Raw genomic sequence first — 19,920 nt, 5'->3', positions numbered from 1 at the left:
GAAAAGCAAAAAAACAAAACAAAACAAAACAAAACCCAATCCCGACCTAACGATAACAGGGTGTTTAACCTAGCTTTATCTGTTTTTTAAATAAGTTTACATTAAGCACCTGAAAGTTTTTACTGGGCATGATACCAACTTTTCCATTATTCACATATTTACAACTTGGCTTTTCAATAGTAATAATGTTTGTACAATATATACAATCGCATGTACTGGTATAAATAATGCAGTTTTCCATAAGGTACAGCTAAACAGTTATTGTAAGTTTATTTCAATGACATAAGAGTTGTAGTCCGGTCAATAAAGAGTCAATAATTCAAATCACAAAGGCAATCAGTAACGGGATGAACGTCTTTGTTGCAGTTCAATTCAAATAGCTTGCCACTTGACTTGATACCAGATGACTTTTGAATGACGCCTGATGACTTGAGAGATATTGCCTACAACTTGAAAATTTCTCTAATCAAACAGGTTTCTGCTTCCCAAAATCGTATTTTTCTTTCCATCAGTGACGTAGAAGTCTACTTGTCAAATTTGATGATGCCGCCTCCACTTTCGTTCTCCACCTGGTTGTACACCCATTTCCTATTGCAGCGGCACTGCACCCCACATTTTGTGGAGGAGCATTGCTCACAGGGATAGTAGCACCCAGGGCACTTCACATTCAGGCAGTCGCAGAGGTCCCGATTGTTTGCCAGGAGCAGTCCTTTCTCGTTGTACATCACATGATTTCTGGGTTTTTGCCTGAAATTTAAACACATACACAAATTAAAAAAAAAATAATGTGAAAAATATACGTTCCTGGTTATTTAAGAGTCAAAGTGTGTTTTTTTTCCCTCTGAAAGCTGAAAGACATTTGTAAGAAATTAAAATTTGGCAGAGCACCCACTTTTGGTCGCTACCAAAAGTGGGTGCTCTTCAATGCAGGACAGCAATTGTATGGGAAAAGGGTATATTACTGGTTTTACATGGGTGATTTCAAACATAATGGTCAAAAGTTTTGTGCGGAGGGAAACGGCTCTGAAGTTGCTCCTTTTGCTACAAACTCACTGAATACTGGTGCTCTGGAATGTTCTCCTTAGTTTCCTCATCTCTCGTTCGCTGTTCTCTGGGTCAAAGGTGCTCATGTCAAATTGCCGCCTTCCGGGGTTTTGAATTCAAGACTCTTGAGGAGCTTCTGTGCTGCCTTTGAAGTAAAGAATAAGGGGATGAAGAACAAGTAAATTATTTATCTTAAGTTTAATATAAGAAAAGGCACAAAACAAAAGCATTTGACTTTTGGGGGGGGGTGGGGTGCTTTGGGGGGGGGTTAACTGCAAAAAAAATTTAGGAAGGCCTAAAATTAATCACAAATAAGTCAAATACTTTTTTAAAATGAACGAATTTGTAAAAATGCTTTCTTTTTTATAAAAAAAAATCGGGAAAGTAAAATCAGGGGCACGGTGCATAGAGATACACGTAATAGCGTAACTGGGAAAGGTAAATTTAACACCGTAAACATACCTCTGGAAGTTTCGATAAGTCCTTCTGATCTTGGGCTACTGGATCTTTTACCGTCGCTGTTACCGGTTCCTCATCTTCATCGTCATCATCATCAACGAGATTTATAATGATGTCTTCAGTATTATCGGATAAAACTGGAAAACTTCTCTTCTCTTGCTTACGGCTCATGTCAGGTTTGTTAGTTTTCATGGGCGCTGCCATTTTGTTTCGACAGGATTTTTTTCAGGCTCAGCAACACAAATGTAATAAATCGGTGAACTCAAGATAACAAAAAGTAGATTTTTAATACTTTTATTAGACTTTCATTATTTTCTCTATATATATGTTGCAACTTTTTGAATTTATATGATAGAATATTTGTTTTTTCTTATCATTATGAATAATTAAAACAAATAGTTTTTGTTTGCGCCATTCTTCTGGGTTTCACGAGCTTGATAGGAGGGGCGAGAAGCCGGTCTCTGCCATTTTCGTTGGAAAATCTACCGAAAATATGTCGATGATTTCGGCTCGTGTAACGGCCGCTGTGGCCAGAGCACTAACAAGACAGACTCCACAGGTATACTTTCGAAATTAATTGTGTCTATATTATTTTTATTCACCCACTGTGGTAATTTGTGTCATAGAAATTGATGCATTTCGGCATGAAAATGCTCACCGGCATATGACCGGCACAGCGAACCGGCACGATTTCCGTGCGCGGTCATTGGCGAGGTGGCAAGTTGCCTGGTTATCGATATCTTTGCGGGAAGCCTGCATTTCTGCAATTCAACAGTCAATAATAAATTGCTTTATGAGTTTTTAGGTGATACTTTTCGCTGAGATTATCTTTTATTTCAAGTGCAATATCTTGAAAATGTTGTTTCTTTCTATGGCAAATGTTCGACACTAGAGGGCGCTCTACACAACGGCAGCAGACGAAGATTGCCCAATAAACTGATTTTTTCCAACATAAGTGCATATTTTTTGTGTGCTTGTTCATATAGGTTTGACTTGTTCATCAATATCAGGTTTTCTCCTTTGTGGAATTTGGGAAAGTTGGACAAACATGACAAAGGAAGGATTCATTTAAAAAAAATTGATTTTGCAAAGAGGGTGGTCAACTGTCGTCTGTCAAGAACATTTAGGCCTAGGCCAACCCTGTACAACATATATTATAAAATGTCGAGCATGGAAGTTCGTTTCCTGTCCCATTATTATAAAATTATAAAATGTCACAATTTATTCTTATAATTTTACAGGTCACAAAAGGATGTTTAGGGGCAGCCTTCTCATGCCATAGAAACATCTGTACATCTAGACCCACACATGCTGCAAGTGGAGGTAAAATATGATTGAATCTTATGGCTTAGTAAATAATCCGTTTGTTAAGGGGAAAAAGCAACTTATTGTTGTAATTAACCCTAACCGCCCTGAATCCTCCAAAATCCTTTTTGCAAATTGAAGGAATTTGCAGGATTGAGGTTACATGGGAAAAGTGCGTTGCTGATTTCGGAGTACGCACTGTGTCAAGGTCTTGGGCCGACCTTGTGTTGTTTATGCTCAGCCGTGCATAAATTTAGTCCTTGATTATACTTGACATCCTCCGCACTGCTCCAGGATGTCACTGCCTCTGCCTCAGCCTATTGACAGTCATAGCCGGAGGATTTTGCAGGATTCAGGCAGTGGTCACCCCTCCATGGACCATATTCAAGAAATAGCGGAGGAATTTGCAGGATTGAGGTTATATGCTATTTTTCCATGAGGCCAATTGGAGGATTTTGCAGGATTGAGGCTACTTCCTAGCAAAAAGGCCTAGGGAGTTAGGGTTAATGAGAAAAAAAATCAATTGTTTGATGAAAAAATCTTTGTTTTTGCAGGCACAGCCGAGGTGTCGTCCATCCTGGAGGAACGCATCATGGGCTTCTCCCCCAAGGAGAACATGGAGGAGACAGGGCGGGTGCTGTCCATTGGTGACGGTATCGCTCGCGTCTACGGCCTCCAGAACATCCAGGCAGAGGAAATGGTGGAATTCTCCAGTGGGCTGAAGGTAACAACAAAGTAGTAGTTGGTTACATCGTTTCTACACCCATTGCCATACAGTGGTCAACTTTATGGCAAAATAATAACACACACTAGTAAGCCGGAGTGTTGTAGAAAGGCAAGGAAGAGGGAGATTAGAATGGCTGATGGAGAGACTGGGCTAAAGGAAGAAGGTGGTTTATTGCTGATTCTGGTATTGAAGCTCTTGGCAGCTTGGAATTTAGTACAGCACCAGATTATTGCAAGATATTGCAATTAAATGTACATTTGGAGAGCTGTAGCCCATGTATTTCCAGTTTCTAGTAGTGTGGTAAGCCCACGAAGCCTTGTGGTAAGCCCATGAAGCCCTTTGTTAAGCCCACGAAGCCCTGTGGTAAGCCCGTTCTGAAAGGTAATAATACAAAGGAAACAATTAAACAGTTGCGAGAAAGTACATGTCAATACAGGCACATTCAAATACATGTTCATGTAAGGCGTCTATTTCTGACACTTCGTGATTGAGGAATTTAAGCCAGAATTAACAGAGAAACAATGTCTCATTGCAAGAATCAATAATGTAATTATTGAAAGTATACGATAAACGATAACAAACACTTATAAAAAGGGGAACGGATGCCCTTACCATCCTTTATTGGCTGTAGGTTTTTCCCCCTAATTTGGCTAGCCCGTGCTTGACAACAACGCGCTGGTGAGTTTCGCCTTAAGGTGGCGCTATTTGTATGTTGCAGTGCCGCGTTTCTCAACACGGAGGTCATGGGTTCGAGTCCAACGTGAGTGATTTTTTGCTCACAATCATTCAGGGGCAACTCTAAGTATACAGTGTATATAAAATACGTCGGTGAAGGGCAATTGTAAACTTTGTTGTTTATTACAAAGAGAACAAGGTTGATTCGACCCATTTTCTTATGAGTGTGATCACAAAGATCACGATAAAATCCATATTAATTTGTGAAAAATTAATCATCAGGAACAATTTTGTTCTTCAGGGTATGGCCTTGAACTTGGAGCCCGACAATGTCGGTGTCGTGGTCTTTGGTAACGACAAGCTGATCAAGGAAGGCGATGTAGTCAAGAGGACAGGCGCCATTGTGGATGTGCCCATCGGTATGGAACTGCTGGGCAGAGTTGTGGATGCCTTGGGAATGCCCATTGATGGAAAGGTGAGATGAAGGACAAATTTACCCTTCAGCACTTGCATTATGTTGTATTACATTGTATCTATTGCACGATGAGTTCGTTGTGGGCGGTTAGGGGCGGTACAGGGTGTAACAGGCCAGGCATTTTAGGGCAGTAATGGGAGTTATGGGTTAATAACTTAGAATGTCAAAATCGGTTCGTAGGATTTGCTAGATTTTGAACAATTTGACATGCTTTTGTCAATATGGTCAATGGACAGATAATCCTGCAACATGTGGGTTTCGTTACATGCGCACAAAGTTAGTGACTAATTTTCATGATTTGTTTAGTTGTTGAAGAAGTTGCATGAAGTGCTGAGAGCTTGACACATTTTTATAAAAAATATTCTTGAAGTGTTTGTAATGAGGAGTACAAAGTAAAGTCTGTCACGAGCCAATACAGCCCATCAGGCCGGCATTTATCTCCAGTTTTCTTGGCATAGAAGATTTATATTCCCCGCTGGATGGGATGCTAGTCCATCGCGGGTTACTCCCCAGCTGGTGCCGGTACCGGTACCCATTTGTACTCCTTGGAGGAGAGAGGCAAGTGGGGTGAAGTGGCTTGCCCAGAGTCATAACATATGGCCAGCAGCTAGATTCAAACCCCTGACCCTCTGATCATGTATCACGAACCATAATCACCTTCCACACACCCCCCAAATTTTATGAGTATGTGTTCATATTTATGTAAAAAGCTCTAAATGCCAGCTTTCTGTAAGATCGCCTTGACATGTCCAACATCACAATTGGAAAAAATGTTGTAACCTGATTCCACTTTGTTCTTCATATATCATCTCAATGAAGGTCATTCATTGCAAAAATGATGATAAGACATGAATCTGAGACTGAGAAACATTTCCAATTTTGTTAGGAAATACTTAGAAAATGTTCTTGACTCTCCATCGCGGAAGTGGCGTCAGGTTGCAAATTTTTTTTCTTTTTCTCACTGTCACTAATACTTTGTCAAAATGTACACAAACCAATGGTGAGTGTGGCTTATGGCAAAATCTGAAATGGTTCCTGTTGGCGTCCTTTTATCGTATGCTTTTCCTGAACGAATCTCCCTTGTTTTCTCGTGTCCAGGGCCCAATCAAAACCAACACCCGTGCCCGTGTGGGAGTCAAGGCGCCAGGCATCATCCCGCGTATCTCTGTCAGGGAGCCCATGCAGACTGGCATCAAGGCTGTGGATAGTCTGGTGCCCATCGGCCGTGGCCAGAGAGAGTTGATCATTGGGGACAGGCAGACAGGGTAAGGGTTTTTGGAGCTTTCTGAACATTTGATTTTATTCCTTGAAGGATGACTTTATTCAGAACTCAGTCAGCTCTGAACCAGTAAGTCTTGAGAATAATTTTGGTTGTTAAAAGCCCCCAGTTAATGCTGATTCATCCAGGGGAAGATAGCAAATGTAAAGGCAAATGTTTAACATCTTGGCAACTATTAACACTGCAGTTCACAAAAGTTTAGCAAATTTCAATGTCGGCAAATTTCAATGAATAAGAAAGTAGCCTTTCTTGCGAACAGTGTATGCCAGGAAATAGTCACGGAATTTTGTTAACATAATTGCACATTTCAGGCAGAATGTAAACTAATGAAGTTTGAAGATTGTATGTGGACGAAATATAACTGAAAGGGCCAAAAGCATTATAATGAGTTTGTACTCAAGTAAGGGTTAGTCATTATTCGTGGATTATGATGTGGTCAACAAGTGACAATTCCATAGAAAGAGTTCTATAGCTTCAGGCCATTGCCAGATATCATGCTCATATATGTCATAATTTGACTCGTCTGACGTTTGCAGCAAAACCGCTGTAGCCATTGACACCATTATCAACCAGAAGCGCTTCAACGAAGGCCAGGATGAGAAGGCCAAGCTGTATTGCATCTATGTGGCTATCGGACAGAAGAGAAGTACTGTGGCTCAGCTGGTCAAACGACTCACCGACGCAGGTATTAAAGTGTTCAACTTGACACAAGTCATTGGGCCTGTCTGTCACACATCACAGAGGGCTCTCACTACCCCATGTGATCCGGCCTACATCAGGCCATTGTAGTAGGCGAAGATTGCGCAGTAGGCAGTATGCAAGCCTTCAAAGCTGTGATTGATGGCAAAGACTGTGAGAAAACGTGGAGCCAACACCCAGTGCTGAGTCGGCACTATTATGACAACCGTACAAGGCACAGGTTGTGACTATTCAGGCATGCAACTTTTCCTCGGATCAGCTGATTTCCTCTTTTTTCACTTCCAATGTGTGCCATTGAAAATAGAAAACACTGTACAAAGTCTTGGAAAGATTTGAATTTCCTCTTTTTTTGTGACTTCCCAGTTGCATGTCTGATTATGCCATTTAATAAAGAATTCAGCTATTTTATGTGAAAATAAGCCCTATCATCTAGTTTACAACACATGATGTGGTTGCACACCAAAGTTTGCCTACTGCAAGGATGGCTGATCACAGGGAAACCGGATGGTCACGTGGTACTTTGACGTCATACAATTGGAACCTACATATTGCTCAAAGCAACAAAAGCTCAGTATGGACTATCTGTAGGAACATTGTATGATCCTGCTTCCAGTAGCAAATTAGTACAGTAAAGAACCTGTAGGAGTATTGCCCAAGGCAATCAAGGCAATTGCAGTTTTGTGTGAGGTAGAATACTGACTTGACACACACCGCGACAGTCTCTTTGCACTGATGTCCCAGTTACTCTAGTCGACCATTTTGGCAGTCAAATATTAAAAATTCCCACAATTCATAACCATGGTTGACCAACAAATATTGCATTTAAAACTCAAAAGAACTATCCAAGTAAGCTGGACATATTTTTTGTCAATGCATCTAATTTCTTACTTTCAGTTTAATGCATGAGTGTTAGTAACTATTTCCTGCATCTTATCCTCTGATCCTTTTTTCTCCCGCCAGACGCCATGAAGTACACCATCGTGGTCAGCGCCACTGCTTCCGATGCTGCTCCCCTGCAGTACCTGGCACCCTACTCTGGCTGTGCCATGGGTGAGTTCTTCAGAGACAACGGCAGACACGCACTCATCATGTACGACGATCTCTCCAAACAGGTACATGTGATTTGTTCTTATCTTACTCATTAGTACCTTACTCCACAAAGGAAACCGTTTAAAGCTATAGTCCATCATTTGCAGCTATCCGAAAAGTGGCTGGCGTAATTATTGTTGAAAAACATACTTGGTTGAAAGATAGTAAGGGGACTAAAGTCCCTGTGAAATTATTCTTTCTGGCAAGCTGTCATTTTGAAGTAATCAACGAAAGAAGGCCTTTCCAACGGTGCTTCTTAAGGCCACCGCACACTATACGATCCTGACTACGATCCGACTACGATCCGACAACGCCCCGACTGCCAACTTGAATCGCAGTCGGGTCGCAGTACACCGCACACCGTACGACGTCACAGCGCGTACTTGACGACTGCTTACGAAAAGCGCATGCGCTTCTTTTATTTAGGCGGCACATTTAACTTTTTCGATGGCTAAAACTAAAAGAAAAATTATCGCCGCTGCTATCGTCACCCTGTTGATAACAAGAAGAAGGAGAAAAAGAAAAAGGAGTTCGAGAAACAGGAAAGTTTGGGTAAAACCATTCATTAAGGTTCGTGAAGAAAGTGGGGCGTATGTAAATTTAATAGAAGAGTTCTTGTCAGAAAGTCCAGAAGACTTCAAGAGATTTCTCCGACTAGACCAAGGCGCGTTTGACGAAATTTTGACGAAAATTCGGAAGGACATCCAGAAACAAGACACAACTTTCCGACTCAGCATCCGCCCGGAGGAGCGACTGGCGATAACACTCAGATTCTTGGCCACTGGTAATTTTAACACGGATCTCTATTTAGGCCTATTCAGCAAATTTGTTTGTTTTGAAGACGTAGGCTGATCCCTTGTATAAATGGGGTGGGATACTTTTGGGATACTTAATGTTTCTTGCCCGTTTCCCTCATTGATTAGAACTTCCCCAGCTGGGTCGTCTATCTGGTTTGTAAATATAGTGTGACGTCGGTTCAGTCTAAACCACGCCCACAGAAGTAACATTGGAACCATTAAAACCGGAAGCTAACGCAACTTCAGTGTCGATCCAAAGGGCACTAGTATAGTATACACCTCTTGCTTGTTCTTTATCCTGGTTGGCTGAACGCTGTCACGTGTGATTCTCTTATTCAGGCTAGTGTTTGAAATTGGGTCAGCGCGTCGAAACATCCTGATCGGGCAACACATGTACACAAAACTTTTAAACTGGTAACAGCGCCCTCTGACAGTTTATTTTATTAAACCAAGGTCGGATTCCAAATGAGGGGGGTTTAAGTGGTAGAGGGGTATGTTTGTGTATTAAACAAATTTCTTAAACACCAAATTTAATTTATATTTTTCTGTTGTATCTTTTTTATTCAAGAAATTCTCCTCGAGATTGAACAGAAAGCATTTAATTAAAGGCATGTAACTGAAATACTGATCTCTGTTTATGCATAAGGGAAATCTGACTGGATTTAAAAAACACATTTTACAAACAAATTAGGGGCCAATAAAGGCTCTTCGATGTTAACGATTTATTGGGAGATTTAATCTATTTGGTCATGTCACATGTTAATTGGTATGGGTTTATTTTATTCCAATATCCAAGGTGAAAGCTTTGCAAGCCTGTCTTTCCTCTATCGAGTTGGAGAAAGGACAATTTCAGGGATTGTGTTGGAAACCTGCCTGGCAATACATAAAGCTTTGGAAGGAGAATTCATGAAGGTATATCAACGAATACATGTATTTGTTCAATAAATAAATCAGCATTTTAAAAACGTTAATAAAAAATAGTGGCAAGAATTTATACAATTTTATTAAAGAAAGCACAACGTGGATTACATAAACGGAAGAAACATTTAACCTGTCGGCCCCAAAAACGAAACTTCAAGTTCCTAATAAAGTATTTCTGAAGTTACAATGTATGTGCTGACAAGAATCAACCTAACCAAAACAAAACACACACACAGACAGATCCAAAGGGGGATAAAAATTATGAAAACTTTTAAGTTGCAATAGCAATAACATTTGCTTTTACTGTAATTTTCAGAAATGGAAAAATTGTGGGCGTTAGGCCAAATTTTTTTTAAAACAAATCGGTCTCTGGTCAGACCAAAATTCCGGAATTGATGGGGCGACGCATTTTTTTTTGGTGGCTTTTTTTTTTTCAAGCTTGAATTGTACAGAAAAGGTATGTACTATTTTGCTTTTTTGTGTCCTCATTATTTATTGGTGTCCTCCATAATTTGCCTTGGTGCCCCTAATATCATTTGCCTTGGTGCAATTTCCCCATCCTTGGTACAAAAATTTTGAGGAGGTGCAGCAATAGAGGGCGCTGTTGTAGCTTCCGTGTTAATTTGAAGAAAAAAAAACCGGTTGATGCGCATGATTAAAATCGACGCGTGCGCTGACCAGAGACCAAGTACTTTTTTTGGGGGGGACCTTACTAAATTTGGTAAACTGGGAGCAGTATTTGAAAAAAACCTATTACAGCAAAAGTTTCAATATATAATTGTTGAGGCAAAAACCATCAAGAAATCACATCTCTGAAAATGCATGTGGTCCTTGGTAAGGCATCAGCTCGCCCATTCTTGCTTCAACAATCAAAGTTTGAAACTTCTGTCGCAAAAGAAGTTTCGTTCTTTCATCCTGGATTTTTTTCATTTCTCTTGTGATATATTTAGCAAAAACAGTGTCGTCGTCTTCCTCTGGCTCCTCCAGAACTTTCTGCAGAGACTTGATGACACTGAATTCATCCTCCTCAATCTTTCGCTTTTTCTTTTTGTTGTCCGGGGTGTTTGCAGATGGTTTCGGGATGTCATCTTGCACCACAGCCACACTGGTGTTATCCTCTGCTTCATCATCTTCTCCAGCATCCTGTTGAATCGAATCAATCTGAAAAAAAAATCAAATTTAACACAAATTTATGTTATTTTCCTCCAGATTCCAGATACTCCTGAGGAATGGAAGAAAGTTGCGAGCCAGTTTGAGACATGCTGGAACTTCCCCAATTGTATTGGTGCTTTAGATGGGAAGCACATTCGCATCCAACCTCCTGGTAACAGTGGATCCATGTACTATAACTATAAGCACACCTTCAGTATTGTTCTATTAGGGTTGGTCAATGCAGATTACAAGTTCTTATATGTTGATGTTGGATGCAATGGCAGAGCTGCCGATGGAGGAGTGTTTTCACACTCCTCGTTGTTTCGTGCACTTAAAGGGAATGCACTGAACATCCCAGGCTCTGCTCCACTGCAAGGTGATCCAACCAAGCAGCTGCCTTATGTCATGGTAGCAGATGATGCATTTCCTTTAAGGAAAGATCTGATGAAGCCTTATTGTAAGAGGCAGTTGTCCAGAGAAGAAAGGGTGTTCAATTACAGATTATCAAGAGCTAGGAGAGTGGTTGAAAATGCATTTGGCATACTAGCCAATCGGTTTCGTGTCCTGCTAAACCCGATAGTCCTTTCACCAGAAAAGGTTGAGATTATCGTTCTCTGCGCTTGCTCACTGCACAACTTCCTGCGTTCGCATAAAACAGCAAAAGCAGTGTATGTACCCCCAGGGTTTGCTGACTCGGAAAACCCTTCAACCAGTGAGATAGTACCAGGAAGGTGGAGAACACTAGTGAACCTGCCAAAAGCAGCACTACCAAAAACAACCAATCATGTGTACTCTGCAAAAGAGCACCGTGATTTGTTGTGCGACTACTTTTCCTCTGAGGAGGGATCTGTAGAATGGCAGAATGGCATTGTGTAGGCCTAAGCAATCTTGCACTACACTTTTGCACTTTGTATGAACATATGCAAAAATTACACTGCAAACACAACAGTGCAACTAAAGGATAAGTAATATTTGTTATTGAAGGGGGGGGGGGTGTATAAACAATTTGAAATCTTCTCTTCGAACTTCTCTAGCAATGCCTTGACCATGGAGTTATATTAAATTACTAAAGCGCTATTCGTGTACGAAGTTATGCCGGCTGGGTGCATCCATGTTTGTGCACAAACCTATGGAGACCTAGCAATTTTGTACGGCTTTTGTACGGCTATTTGCATATCTGCGTTGGTATTCCATACCGGTGAGTTATCGAAGCCAATGCGCCCAAAATCGAAATGCACGATCAGCAAATGAGCCTGTCAGTTTGCTCGTGCATGTATTCGCTGCTGATGCTTTTTGCAGTCACGTTTTTTTGAACCGTCAATGACACGCTGAGGTTGTTTGCGTATGTTCTACTTGCCCGTTGCATGTAGAGTACACTTTCCAAATTAAATACATCTAATTTCATTATGTTTTACAAACATGCACATGAATTAAAAATGTCTACGCCCAGGACGGCTTCAAAGCGTCTCCACATGCAGAATGACAAGTTAGCACTCTAGTAATTTAATATTACTCTATGGCCGTGACATATATGTAAGGTTTACAATGAAAACATTAATTTGATTACCTTGAGGTTTGAAACAGAAGGTCTCGCCTTCACATGGGGTGCCAAGAAATCTAGATTCTTCAGAATCCATTCCTGCCGGGGGGTCTTTTTTTTTGCACCAGATCCACTAGGTAGAGGCTTGACCAATCTGGAATACTGTGTCCGCAGAGACGTCATTTTTTTGCTGATGTCATCAACTGAAGACATAAAATGAATGAACTGTAAGATATTTTATCAATTTATTTATACACTCTACATGAATATTTGTTGTAGGTTCATGGCTGTTTGGAGAAAAGCAATATACAGAACATCATAAATGTAACCTTTAATGAATTAATAAAATGTGTTGTGTGCATTTCATGTTCCAGAAAAAATATATGTATAAACAGTTTAACATTTTCAAGTATGTAAATAGAGGAAATAAAGAAGAACTATTTACCGAATGCACTGGAAAATTTTGGATGAAATGTCATTACACTTAAATTGTTCTTAAACTAAAATAAAGGTTCAAAGCAAACATTATTAGGAAAGGGGGGGGGGGGGGGGCTCAGGGGCTTGAGTCACCTCCCCCCCCCCCCCCCCCAAGAGGTTGTCAGTTTTTTATTTTTAGTCCCACGATGTTACTTGGTGATCATGGTGATGTTGGTCCTCCATGCCCTCTGTGGCCTATTTTCGAGCAGTACTATATTAGGGGTGTATTAAAGTATCAAATAGTTTGCCATCCCCCAATACAATTCTTTACTACGGCCAAACATTTTGGGCAGCATTTTTTGAGAAAAAAAAATTGAGCCCCTAACCCATCATGATCATGGCTTTCATGCCCCCCAAAAAACCAAATCCTGGGTGCGCCACTGAACTGATAGATCATTCAAGGGAAAAATTTGTGATGGCCAAATATGGGAATCTTTCCATATCGGGATCACGTACACAATTTACAAAGCTACATACATGTATTACTATAGCAATTTATATAGCATGCAATGATGCATACGCGTACGACGACTAGGCCTACACTGCCATCATGGCCATGCCACAGGCACACAGTCATGACCGTACCTGCTATCTCAAGAACAGACGAACATTCCTGAATGGACTGTCTCTTCAGCTGCCTGTTACTGTATCCCCTGGAGGATACATCGAACAGGCAGTTCCTTTGACTCCACATTTCCACAAGAGTCTCTTCTTTTTCATCACACCAAGGACTTGCTTGTGCAACATCAACAGCGCTAGCGCTGCACAACTCTGATTTTTCTGCGCCCGCCATTTTGTTGAATATATGCATGTTTTGCCTTTGTATGGAAGGCCATTGCAACAAAAAATGCTGTCACAAAAACATTTACCTGAGTGGTAAAAACTCCAAGAACTCAAACTAGATTTATTTTTAAAACTCTACCCCGGTGGTTTGTTTATCAAATTGAATTACGTTATGCCTGAATTATGGATTAAAATTATTAGGTTTTTTTAATTGAACAAAAGAAATTTAACACTTCCTTTTTTGCACGCTGGCGGGCCATATCATCCAGCTGACAAGTCCCCGACTCTGGTCGCAAAGATTAGACAGTTGAATCTTTACGACTGAGGCGCCGACCAGTCGGGATCTGATTCACGACTGGGAAAATCGTGGTCGTACTCCTCCGCAGACCTTAAGATCCGACTAAAAATCAGTCGGGTCGTAGTCGGATCGTATAGTGTGCGGTGGCCTTTAAGACGCACCGTAGGAAAATTTAAATAAGTAGTTCGTTTTGTTATTCGGCGAAGTGCGCGCAATCATTGGCACGACGCACACGCGCGCGCGGCTGCTATACGTGTCTCGGACGCTGAATTCAGGCGCAATTCAAAACATGATTCAGCAACTTTTGATTTGAAATTGAGATCCTAGAATGCTGTTTTTCTCGGAATATACAGCTGAAGCTGAGCTGAAACTTCATTAGGTTAGTTGTTCAGTACCCTTCTTTAGATTTGAGCACTTTTGTTGCTTCAAACGAACAAAATGCACAAATTACAAATGATGGACTATAGCTTTAAATAGCCAATCTGTCAGGGAATGTTTGTATGTCTGATCTAGAAGTCTTCAGTGCATCAGTACACCCACACCCTAGTTTTTTGCGGACTTGGTCCTGCATATTTTGCAATTTATATTTCATTTTTTTGTTAGTTGGTCAGCGAAGCCTATATAAACAGCCCCGCAAATGCAGATTGAACAATCGATTCACATGTTAACTGTTACAAATTCATATATATGCATGCAAAAAAAATAGTTCAAAAAAATCAATCGACAATCATCCCACACTATTTTTCAGACTATAAAAATTTAAAGCAAAAACCAATGTTTTACCCACCACCTAACCTATTTTTCTTTTCAGTGTAGTAGATCATACTTAATTTCCCTGGTGCTAGTTTGACCCAGGACATAGTGAATTATGGACTTATCGTATCAACCCACTGAGTTTTAAGGATTTTTCCACTTCACCTTCCCCAGGCTGTAGCCTACCGTCAGATGTCTCTACTACTGAGGCGTCCCCCAGGGCGCGAGGCCTACCCCGGCGATGTCTTCTACCTCCACTCCCGTCTCCTAGAGCGTGCAGCTAAGATGAACGATGACTTCGGTGGTGGTTCCCTGACTGCCTTGCCTGTCATTGAGACCCAGGCCGGTGATGTGTCGGCTTACATCCCGACTAATGTCATCTCTATCACTGATGGACAGGTATGAATCAACCTCGTTCCCATGGGTACCAGATCTTGCTGCGCCATGTTGTTTCCCATCATGCCTTGCGCGATCTCAACCCCTGGAATTGTGTAATTTAAATGTGTCCAAATATGGCACATTATAATAAGGCTGCAGTTTATCTGTTTTACGTGCCGATGGCATCTTTAAAATGTCAAAGTTGTGATTTTGAAGAATCAATCCTTTCAAACATAACGTTTTACAACCGAAGATAGAGGGTTTTTTTTTTAAGCAAAAAACGAGGCTGCCATAATCCATCGCGAGTTTTGAATAACATGATTTTTTTCGTACGTGACGTTACATGCAAAGCACGCGAGCGCATTATGGGCGCGCCAGGCATGCAATCTTCGAAATGCGCGCGCAGTACGCTCTGAATAGCCAGTCAGCATCGTTTACGTGTACATCACGGCCAGGGGTTAGTTAGTGAAGGAACGCACACGCGCCCATGGAGTCGAGGCTGGGTATGAATTCACTGACTGACTGACTGTCACTTGCGAGCGGGGCAGTGCTATTGTATAGGATTACTTGAAACACCAGTGAATGTTCTAAATGTGGCCCATCGTGAAGACCAGATGCATGAAAAGACTTTCCAGTTTATAGCTATTTTGAATTATTGGAATAGAATTTTGAACACTCTGGGACAGCTTTTCTAGACTGGCCTTTTCTTGTTCTTTATAGCTGTCTGCTACAGCCATCTTGTGCTTGGGCAAATTTCCCTTTGAAATGCAGCTTGATCAATAAGATCTTTGTGTGTTTTTTATTGTGGGGCTGCAATTTCCCATAGTTACAACACGGACTCTAGCTTGGTGCATAGAAACAAAGATCAAAGACCTAGACATTTGTAAGGGCCCGTCTCAATTCATATCCGGGACGAGTTCCAGACAAGAAGTGGGTAGAATCATTCAATTTGTCCAGAAGAAGCTCTGCATCTGTCCTGGACGTGTTCCAGGAAAATGTTCATTCACAACTGCGTGACTCATCAATACTGATAACTTCATTGCAGGGAAGATTGCAGGGAAGTTGTTCAGAATCCCTGCAACTTGTACCTGATACAGTGTCCGGAACTCGTCCCACATATGAATTGAAACGAGCCCCAATAAGCCACTTGCGTGTTAAATTTGAATAAAATCTGGAACGCTGACTTAATACAATGCTTTGCACGTTTTAACCTAGCATTCTCCCGACCAAAGAGACTGTTACTATATCACGTGATTCGGGGCAAGCCTTATGCTAGCAACCCCCAGCTCCGGCATGGTCTGGTGTCTTTGTGCCATTCTCACCCATTGTGAACGATGTATTGGTGCTGAGCGTCTCTTACGTAACTATGCAAGAGCTTGCCCCGAATCATGTGATTAGCAACAGTGTCTTTGGTCTGGTGAATTCACAGTTAAAATATGCCAAGCATTCTGAGCAAGTCATTGTACCAGACGTTTTTCAAATGTAAATCCCAAAGGGTATGGGTTACACGCAAATGGCTTATTGAGAATTGAAAGTTTAATGTTTGTCCCATTGATTGAAAAAAAATTCGGAGCTTTTTGCATATTGTATTTAATCATGGTAACCTTCTTTAGGTGTACTTAGCAGTTTGGACAGCCGTGTTATATTGTGGGCATAAAACTGTGTAAAATGGAATTGATCTAACATTTCCCTTGTAATGTGTAGTAATAAATCCCAATTGTTTGCGCCCCAGATCTTTTTGGAGACCGAGCTGTTCTACAAGGGCATCCGCCCGGCCATCAACGTGGGTCTGTCGGTCAGTCGCGTCGGGTCGGCCGCCCAGATCAAGGCCATGAAGCAGGTAGCTGGTACCATGAAGCTGGAGTTGGCCCAGTACCGTGAGGTGGCAGCTTTCGCCCAGTTTGGCTCTGATCTTGATGCGGCCACCCAGAACCTGCTCAACAGAGGAGTGCGTCTGACGGAGCTGCTCAAGCAGGGACAGTATGGTATGTACTCAAAAGCTTTTACTTGTCCAAGAGGGCCTGTCTAGGGTCCTCTTTGTGAATATCTCACTGAAATACTGACCGCCTGTCACTGGTGAATTAAACTTCTTAAGCTTCACCTTAGCCCAACAATTTGACTTGGATGACAACCAAGATAGCCCCTTTAGACCAAATTGTATAGTCTTGATTTGTTTTTAGAATTTTACAGTGAAATAAAAAATTGTCTTATTTATCTATTTAAAGTCTCAAATCCAGGCTTTTTATGGGCTTTTTCCTAAAGATGTGTGTCCTGTACTCTTATCAAAAAATAGACTTGATTGTAATGAATTTTCAATTTGCACCCTTTGTTTTAAATTAACATACTTCTTCTTTTTTTCAAATTTAGGACATCAACAACCATACATTTAAAGGACTTTCTTTTTGTGTACATTTTTGGGTGTGGCAGTATGTAAACTTCTGTCCATAACCTTGGATTCACATGTGTTTATACCCCCAAATGGTGCCATTACAGCACTCTTATGTCAATGACCAATTGTCAATCTCTACTTCTGTAGTCCCGATGGCCGTCGAGGAGCAAGTGGCGGTCATCTTCGCCGGTGTCCGCGGCCACCTGGACAAGGTGGACCCGGCCCACATCACAAAGTTTGAGAAGGCCTTCCTGGTGCACATCCAGACCAGCCAGCAGGAGATCCTGAAGGACATCCGCACCAAGGGCGCCATCACACCGGAGACGGAGGAGAAACTCAAGGGCGTGGTCCTCAAGTTCCTGGAGACGTTCGAGCCATGAAGAGTGTTCCCAGACCTAACCATTCACTTAAAAAAATCCTTAGCAAGTGCTTCAGAATTTATATAAAGGTTTTCAAAGAAGATTGTCTGGACGTTTTTTTTTTAGCTTTGAATGAGATTGAATTTGATTTTGCGGAAGACACCAGTGATGTTCCAGCCAGGAGTGTGTAGCTCATTCCACCCTCCATTCACTTAGAAATGACTAGAGTTTTGAACTGTGATTACCTTGTGAAATGATAAATAAATTTGACCATTCACACATTACATCCGCTCACCAAAGTTTGAATTCAGATGAAATCAAAATGCTATGAGGCCTTTTTAGTTATTTATAAAAGCATGACTTTTCGGCCTAGGTTTCTGGTATAGCACATAAAAATGTTTTAACATATTTGGTTTCCAATTTTCAGACTAAAACATTTGTTGAAATTTGGTCACCTTAAAAAGTATTTGGAACTGGTTCCAAAAATCTGGTACAAAATTGGTTCAAGAAAAGTTACACATGGATTTCAGAGAAAAGAATTGTTCGGAAAAAAATGGACCATTTTAAAATTGAAGTGATTATCCATTTCAACAAAAATGGAATATATCTGGTTTGTCATTGGCTGGCTGTAATAAATATTTTGTTGAGAATTAAAATGACTAATTGTGTGTCGTTTGTTATCGAGTCAAAACCTCATGATTTCATCGACAGATCTATCCTTCAAAAGGTTATTTATTTCTCAATTTGAAATTAATTTCTTTTGGTATCACAATTCTTTATGTACTAACACGTGAGTTTTTTCCCTTCCATTTTTAACATCTTCACAAATACAAAAAAAATAAATTTGTGTGCCAAACGATGGAAACCTTCACTCTTTTATGTCCAATTGGAAGCGGGCCTTGTATAAGCCTCGGCTTTTTTCTGGTGTCTGCCATTTATTACTATGTGCATTTAGATGTTAAACCACTTTTGTGTGATAATGGAAATAAATAAATTTAAAAAAATCAGATCAAATGCAGAAACAAAACAAACAGAAATTTGCTTATAAAAGAATCATATACTTTAATCTCTCAGTCTTGGGGTAAGATGATTCTTTCAGAAACTGAAAACCAACACCAAGGCTGTGAACTGTAAGTACTGAAAGAGCATTTGCTTTATGCCAACTCCATGTAAAATGAAAGGTTCTTTCAACCTTGTTATAAACTTGAAATTTGTACCCTCCGTGTCCAGTACTGAAATAGCCTCGATTGGCATAAAGTCTCAAATCCAAGCTTTTTATGGGCTTTTTCCTAAAGATGCGTGTCCCGTACTCTTATTAAAAAGTAGACTTGCTCGTAATGAATTTTTAATTTGCACGCTTTGTTTTAAATTAACATACTTCTTTTTTTTTCTTCAAATTTAGGACATCAACAACCATACATGTAAAGGGCTTTCTTTTTGTGTACAAATGAAACCAACCAGCAGGAGCCGAATTATTGTTGAGCCCCAAACAATTTAAACTTTTATAGAAATAATTACATGGATAACTTTTACATTGCTAGGAAAAAAAAGCAACTGAAAAAAACCTTGTTTTTTGGGATGAAACTCAAAATAGCACGGAGAGTGCATCTTAAGCTGTAAAGGAAACTTCTTTCCAGGCCTTCACCACACGACCGGTGAGTCAAAACTACGTGGAGTTCCTCATCGGCAAATTGTGCCACAAGGTACGAATACAGCCAACGGAAGTTTGACTCCCAAAGTTTGGCCCCACAATGGGGCCCATGTTGGTAGTTTTAAATTTCAAAGTCCAGAACTTGTATTCTGCCAAGGAATCTGGTTTTTGTTCAGGAGGTTATCATCTCGGTTCCTTCTTGTGCTTGCGTTTCTTCAGAAGTTCTCCAACAGCACTGCAAAAAGAGAGACAAAAAAAGTATCAGTACACCAGTAGTATTGTAGGGGCTCCATACTCCAGTACCCCCTCAACAGTAAGAAAAGGAGAGTTGGGGGAGACCACTGGGGCGATATTTGAACGCATTGCCGGTGACGCCTGATACTCATGCATAGACACTATAGGTTTATGCACATTGCCAGTAAAATTAGTTGTGCAAACTATTACATGCACGCAGTGTGTTCTGTCAACGGGGCTCTCCAAAGTGGTCAAAAAGCGCCCTCTCCTGTTTACGCATGGATCCCATAACATCAGAAACTTTTCTTTGTTCTGCCCTTAGAATCCAAAATCTCACAACTTGATTCTTACCACTATAAACACTTTTTGCTACAGTAATTCACAATTTCTAAATACAGTTGACTCTCCTTAGTACAAACTCTGTTAATACAAAATT

The 19,920-nt window shown here is 40.7% G+C and overlaps 5 protein-coding genes across 7 annotated transcripts in view; 2 read left to right on the top strand and 3 right to left on the bottom strand.

The window, feature by feature from the left end:
• Positions 1-80: 80 nt before the first annotated feature.
• Positions 81-1,773, bottom strand: LOC119745997 (ARL14 effector protein-like). The gene is given in 4 exon segments (XM_038222741.1): positions 81-747; positions 1,054-1,156; positions 1,159-1,189; positions 1,507-1,773. Coding segments are annotated over 4 exon segments (558 nt in total). The 5' UTR covers positions 1,708-1,773; the 3' UTR covers positions 81-524.
• Positions 1,774-1,905: 132 nt separating this feature from the next.
• Positions 1,906-18,255, top strand: LOC119745992 (ATP synthase subunit alpha, mitochondrial-like). Its single transcript, XM_038222736.1, has 10 exons — positions 1,906-2,062; positions 2,745-2,826; positions 3,363-3,532; positions 4,512-4,685; positions 5,784-5,950; positions 6,501-6,649; positions 7,624-7,775; positions 14,648-14,872; positions 16,584-16,836; positions 17,388-18,255. Exons 1-10 carry the CDS (start codon positions 1,997-1,999, stop codon positions 17,618-17,620), a joined length of 1,671 nt encoding a protein of 556 aa, XP_038078664.1. The 5' UTR covers positions 1,906-1,996; the 3' UTR covers positions 17,621-18,255.
• LOC119745994 lies at positions 10,148-13,868 on the bottom strand. Its single transcript, XM_038222738.1, has 3 exons — positions 13,225-13,868; positions 12,190-12,365; positions 10,148-10,631 (listed from the first exon to the last, which is right to left on the bottom strand). The coding sequence occupies exons 1-3, from the start codon at positions 13,448-13,450 to the stop codon at positions 10,275-10,277; spliced, it is 759 nt and encodes a 252-aa protein (XP_038078666.1). The 5' UTR covers positions 13,451-13,868; the 3' UTR covers positions 10,148-10,274.
• On the top strand, positions 10,671-11,600 carry LOC119745996. The gene has a single exon (XM_038222740.1). It carries the CDS (start codon positions 10,809-10,811, stop codon positions 11,496-11,498), a length of 690 nt encoding a protein of 229 aa, XP_038078668.1. The 5' UTR covers positions 10,671-10,808; the 3' UTR covers positions 11,499-11,600.
• Positions 18,042-19,920, bottom strand: part of LOC119745991 (probable ATP-dependent RNA helicase DDX59) — a 13,818-nt gene continuing 11,939 nt past the window's right edge. For all 3 annotated transcript variants that reach the window (XM_038222733.1, XM_038222732.1, XM_038222731.1), the window contains exon 15: positions 18,042-19,485. In XM_038222733.1, the coding sequence (XP_038078661.1) occupies positions 19,434-19,485 (52 nt within the window). In that variant the 3' untranslated portion in view covers positions 18,042-19,433. The remainder of the gene's footprint in view (positions 19,486-19,920) is intronic.

This window comes from Patiria miniata, unplaced genomic scaffold, assembly GCF_015706575.1.
Source record: "Patiria miniata isolate m_02_andy unplaced genomic scaffold, ASM1570657v1 HiC_scaffold_7, whole genome shotgun sequence".
NCBI classification, from domain to species: domain Eukaryota; kingdom Metazoa; phylum Echinodermata; class Asteroidea; order Valvatida; family Asterinidae; genus Patiria; species Patiria miniata.
Note: the sequence above shows the minus strand (reverse complement) of the source record. Positions and strands in the feature narration are given on the sequence as shown.

Bases quoted from the DNA above. Each gene is read 5' to 3' on its own strand.
- LOC119745992 (XM_038222736.1), top strand. From the start codon at position 1,997: ATGTCGATGATTTCGGCTCGTGTAACGGCCGCTGTGGCCAGAGCACTA. The intron at 4,686-5,783 runs GTGAGATGAAGG...TCTCGTGTCCAG, and splicing joins GAATGCCCATTGATGGAAAG to GGCCCAATCAAAACCAACAC. The intron at 5,951-6,500 runs GTAAGGGTTTTT...TGACGTTTGCAG, and splicing joins ATTGGGGACAGGCAGACAGG to CAAAACCGCTGTAGCCATTG.
- LOC119745996 (XM_038222740.1), top strand. From the start codon at position 10,809: ATGTACTATAACTATAAGCACACCTTCAGTATTGTTCTATTAGGGTTG.
- LOC119745994 (XM_038222738.1), bottom strand. From the start codon at position 13,450: ATGCATATATTCAACAAAATGGCGGGCGCAGAAAAATCAGAGTTGTGC. The intron at 12,366-13,224 runs GTACGGTCATGA...TTATGTCTTCAG, and splicing joins GTCTGTTCTTGAGATAGCAG to TTGATGACATCAGCAAAAAA. The intron at 10,632-12,189 runs GTAATCAAATTA...TTTTTTTTTCAG, and splicing joins CTTCTGTTTCAAACCTCAAG to ATTGATTCGATTCAACAGGA.